This window comes from Marmota marmota, unplaced genomic scaffold (assembly GCF_001458135.2).
Source record: "Marmota marmota marmota unplaced genomic scaffold, marMar, whole genome shotgun sequence".
NCBI lineage: Eukaryota > Metazoa > Chordata > Mammalia > Rodentia > Sciuridae > Marmota > Marmota marmota.
In genome coordinates this window covers 5,956,331-5,961,338 of record NW_026000249.1, presented here as the reverse complement: position 1 = coordinate 5,961,338, position 5,008 = coordinate 5,956,331, and the positions used below count along the sequence as shown (strand labels likewise).

Sequence of the window (5,008 nt, the reverse complement as noted above, 5' to 3'; positions counted from 1 at the left end):
TACTACATTAACAAGAAACCATTAAAATCCTATATGTTAGTAGATGGAGAAAAGAATCTTCCAAAAAATCAGCATTGTTCATGATTCTAAAAATTAACTCCACTGGGCGTGGTGGCACACGCTTGTAATCCCAGTGGTTCAGGAAGCTGAGATGAGGCAGGAGGATAGCAAGTTCTAGACCAGCCTCAGCAACATAGCAAGGCCCTAAGCATAAAAAGGGTTGGGGATGTGGCTCAGTGGTTGAGTATCCCTGGGTTCAATAACCAGTACCAAAAAAAAAAAAAAAAAATCTCCCCAAACCTTTAAAAAAAAGTCAGAATGGGAGGGACTACCCATTGACATAGTGTTAATCAACTTCTCATCATTCTGACAAAAACCTGAATAAAACAGTTTACAGGAAGAAAGATTTACCCTGGTTCATAGTTTCAGAGATTTTAGTCCATGATCATCTGGCTCCATCAATCTGAGCCTGAGGTGAGGCAGAACATCATGGCAGAAGGGCATGATAGAGGAAAACTGCTTAGCTCATGGAAGCCAGGAAGCTGGGGACAAGATATAGCCCTAAAGACACACCCCCAAAGACCCAGTTCTTCCAACTAGGTCCCACCTCCTCCAGCTTCTGCCACCTCCAATAACCCATTCAGCTATGAATCCTTCAATAGATTAATCCACTGATGAGGTCAAAGCCCTTGTGATCCAATCACTTCCTCAAAAATGCTACCTCTGAACATTGGGGCTTTGGGGACCAAGGCTTCATGAGCCTCCAAGTGCTCTGAGCAGAGTCAGGACTATATGGCAGGGGAGCTATATGTAGTGGGCTGTCAGAGATGAACCAGGCAAACAGCCTCAGCTGTAACTTCTAGTAGATTAGTACAGGAAAGGGGCCAGGCAGGATCATTTTTCATGTCCTTGATCTTTTGAGGTGATCTGACAATACATATGTAGATGAACCTATTTCTACTGATTTTTCTTTATTCAACACCCCCCCCCATTTATTTTGATACTCTTATTTTTGGCTATGCTGTGAACCCAACAGGGTATCTGGCAAGCATTGACATTTTTTTAAGTGGTAGTTATTATTATAATTATTTTGATCCTGTACTATACCATGCATCATAATTTTTTTTTTAATGCAGGAGAAGTCGGAGAATATGCAAGCATTCTGGAATAAGAAAAACTGAATCTGTCAAAATGCTGCTTAATACATAAAACAAATAATTCCCCATTAGATGATCAGTCATGAGATATGAGCGTGAAGTACATTTCCCAGTTAGATGTACCATGAAAGCTCTTACAAGGTGTGCAAAATACCATCAAATTTCCTCCCTCTTAACCTTTTTTTTTTTTTTTTTCTGTACAGGGGATTGAGCCTAAGGGCACGTTACCACTGAGACACATCCCCAGCCCTTTCTTTTTTTTTTTAATTTTTAAAAATTTTTTTTAGTTTTAGGTGGACACAGTATTTCTATTTTTACGTTTATGTGGTGCTGAGGATCGAACCCAGTGCCTCATGCATACTAGGCAAGCACTCTACCACTGAGCCACAATCCCATCCCCATCCCCATCTCTTTCTATTATTTGAGACAGGGTCTTGCTAAGTTGCTGAGGCTGGCCTCAAACTTGCAATCCTGCTGTCTTGGCCTCCCGAGGCACTGGGATTAAAAGTGTGTGCCACCGTGTCTAGCTTCCTAGATGCTCTTGCATGTAACCCTTCTCTATTTTCATTCATTTCACCACCATCAAAAATCTAGAACTCCGGCTGGGGTTGTGGCTCAGGGGTAGAGCGCTTGCCTACCATGTGTGAGGCACTGGGTTTGATCCTCAGCATCACATAAAAATAAAATAAAGATATTGTGTCCATCTATAACATAAAAAAAATCTAGAGCTCGTTTAGAGTTTGCTGTATTATGCAAAAGAATACTTACTTGAGTTCCCTTTTAATGGAGCCGTTTAGATCTTCAGGCCAGGGCAAAGAGGGACAGGACAGCTCAATGGTCACTGAGCATGCTTCCTCAAGAAAGTTTTTACCTTTATTCTCAGAAACCCCCAACTCAAAAGTGCACAAAAATACCTACCTTAGTGCACTGTGATCCCCTGTGTGGAGACAGAACACAGAATCCTTCCAGTTCTATCCCAGCTGGAGATTTCTGTTTTCCCACATCCTTAAGGAATACTAGGAACAATTCTGTTGTGGATGTAGTCTCTCCACCCTGAGACCCACCATCTGAGGGGCTGGCCCCTACTCACCAGCTTCATCTCACCCCTGATGCAAGCTAAGTTAAAACTCCCCTCCCTTGACCCAGAGAATTCAAACCTGGCTGCTTCTATCTGCAATCTCCTCCCTTCTCACGCCTTCCTTTTATTGTCTTTAGGTTTACAGTATAGCTTACTATGTTCCATATATGATAGCTGCTCTTGGAATCTAAAGCAACATTGGCAGGGACTGTGTCTTTTTTGTCTACACATTCTTTTCAAAGAGCAGATGTTTCAGCGAACAAAAGCGCCAATGAACACGAGTTCTCATTTATAATGATTTAATGTCTCCCACATTCTTGAATAAACTAAGCAAATTCAGATACATACATTATATTTTTTCTGAAATAAGAAAAGAAATAAGAAAAAATAGGAATGGGTCCTTTTTCACTTTTTTTTTTTTTTAATCATCTCATGACCCCAACTATTTCACCAGAAGCTTCTTTTGCATTTTAAAAGCAAATCCCTATTCTCAGGCTGTTTTCTTGTACTGGATCACAATAAAAGATGTGAGGATTTTCAATTTGTTTTATAAAATAGTAAACTCTGTAAACAGGAATAACTCTTGACTCCTAAACTCAGATGGCTCAATCTAAACAAACTCTTTACAAGAAATACAATGGAAAAACAGAAAAAGAAGATAAATCTGTAAGTTATTTATGAATAACAGAAACGCAAAGAAGACACCATCGTGATCTCTGCAGCCCTTCCTTGCTCTCCAACTACTTAGGTTGATAGCAACTTTCAACCTCAAACTGAGGATCATCTCCCCGTGACTTCACTAATGCTGGGAGGATCTGGAGGAAGTGGCCCCGGGAAGGGCAGGAGTGCCAACTCTGGCTGCAACTCTGGCATGGAATCGCTCTTCCTCATCTCTCAAAGCCTCCTCATACAGAGCCTGGAAGATACTGGGCACCGTACCGTTGACCTTGCCCAAAAACTCTAGGACTTGCATCTTGCTGGTTTCAGCATGAGCTTTGGAACCCCACAGGAATTCATAGCTGGGAGGATCACTGTGAGGCACCTGGCGGTACTCCAAATACTTTTCCTGCACCAAATCTTTGGTGACTAGCTTCCTGGGCTCCCCAAAGATGAAGTGCTTCCTACCATCATAGAGCCCTAACATATTCAGGAATTCCCACATCTCCTCCTCAGAGACGCAGTTGTCATTCATGAAGATCAGACCCAGGAGAGGCATCAGGAGACCATTCCTGGGAAAGCCTTTGCCATCACTCTGACTACCTTCACCCAGAAGATCCATCTTGCTAACCAGGGTGTAGGAGCTGCCGCTGGGGTCGCCTTCCTTCAGGTCAAGGCCAAAGACCAGCTCCATGCGCTCCTTGGTTCTCCGGAGGATTTCAGGGAAGTGCTTCCTGTACTTTCTGCTGATGATCTTCATCATATCTGCCTTGACAATGGGCTCTTTCACGTTATACTTGTGCAGCAGGAATTGCACCAACATGCCTGCCTTCCTGGTCAGAGGATCTTTTCCTGGGATCCTGGATGAGGACGGGGAGCTTGGATTCTCCTCCTCCTCACTCTTGGAACTTTCATCAGAACTCACGCATGAACTGGCCGCAGCCTGAGAGCTGCTGGCCTGGGCTCTGTGAGACTGCCAGGGGGTGCTTGCAGCAGCCGCCCCTTGGGAAGTACTCTCAGCAACAGGAGAGGGACATGGGGACTCTCCTTCTTCTGCTTTAGTGGCTTGAGCACCCTGAGGACCTTGGTCCTCACCTCGGGCCTGGCGGCGTTTCTCTCGGGCACGGAGCTTGCTCTTCTGGCCACGAGGCATGATGACTGTGCTCAAGGACAGCAGATAGGACTGTGGCAGGAGGACACCTGAATGTGGAAGACAAGAGGATGTGAGTTTATTCACTAGGGAGAAAGCACTTTGGTTTTAAGAAGGGCCCTGTGCAGGTGTCCTTGAGGGCACTGTTCTAGGTCCCCACAAGTCTCCTGTTCTGATCAGACTGTTCCCTGAAGACCCTGTGGAGGAAATTAGAGTGTGCCTTACGCTGCAATCTACCAACTCTGCCCAGGACCACTTTTGTCAAGCCAAGACCTTCACTTCTAACTGAGGGGAACCTCGGCCTGACATCTATGCCTGGAGTCACCCAGAGTTAAAACAGGAAGTGATTCTAAGATGCCCCTACTAATAATGGGGTGGGTGGTTCCTACACTTTTCAGGCTCTTCACAATGTCTACTGTAAAATGCCCTCTGCTCACCAGATGTGATGATGTGCACCTGTAATCCTAGCAGTTTGGAAGACCGAGGCTGAAAGATTCCAAGCTCCAGGCCAGCCTCAGCAACTTAGCAAGACCCTGTCTTAAAATAAAAAAGGGCTGGGGATGTGGCTCAGGGGAAAGGTGCTGCTGAATTCAATCCCAGTACCCCAAACCAAACAAAACAACACCCCCAATACCCACTGCTCACCTGAGGCAACTCCCTTCAGGTCAAGGTCCTCTGTTTCCCTAAGAACTCTCCTCTTCTTCCAGTGATGAATGGGACCTCACCCGTTAGTGCAATAAATTCACCCGTCTGAGAGGAGAGCCTACAGGAAATGAGGACTCACCTCAACTTAATCACTCTGCTCATGGCTGCCCAGGGCTGATGCAGAGGTAAAACTCTGTGTGCCTCTTGTGTTCTAGAATAGTTGTTTTCTTCCTATCTCTTACAGGATTTCTATTTTCACTTCCAACAGAGCATAGGACTCCTTGCCCTGCTATACTTGGGCAGCCAGTCCTTAAACCAAGA

The 5,008-nt window shown here is 44.8% G+C and overlaps 1 protein-coding gene across 1 annotated transcript; it reads right to left on the bottom strand.

Annotated features, from left to right (window-relative positions):
• Positions 1 to 3,034: 3,034 nt before the first annotated feature.
• Mageb17 (MAGE family member B17) lies at positions 3,035 to 4,063 on the bottom strand. The gene has a single exon (XM_015487968.1). It carries the CDS (start codon positions 4,043 to 4,045, stop codon positions 3,035 to 3,037), a length of 1,011 nt encoding a protein of 336 aa, XP_015343454.1. The 5' UTR covers positions 4,046 to 4,063.
• Between the last annotated feature and the right edge of the window lie 945 nt (positions 4,064 to 5,008).

What these genes read in the sequence shown, in the direction of transcription:
- Mageb17 (XM_015487968.1), bottom strand. Translation starts at nt 4,045, where the DNA reads ATGCCTCGTGGCCAGAAGAGCAAGCTCCGTGCCCGAGAGAAACGCCGC.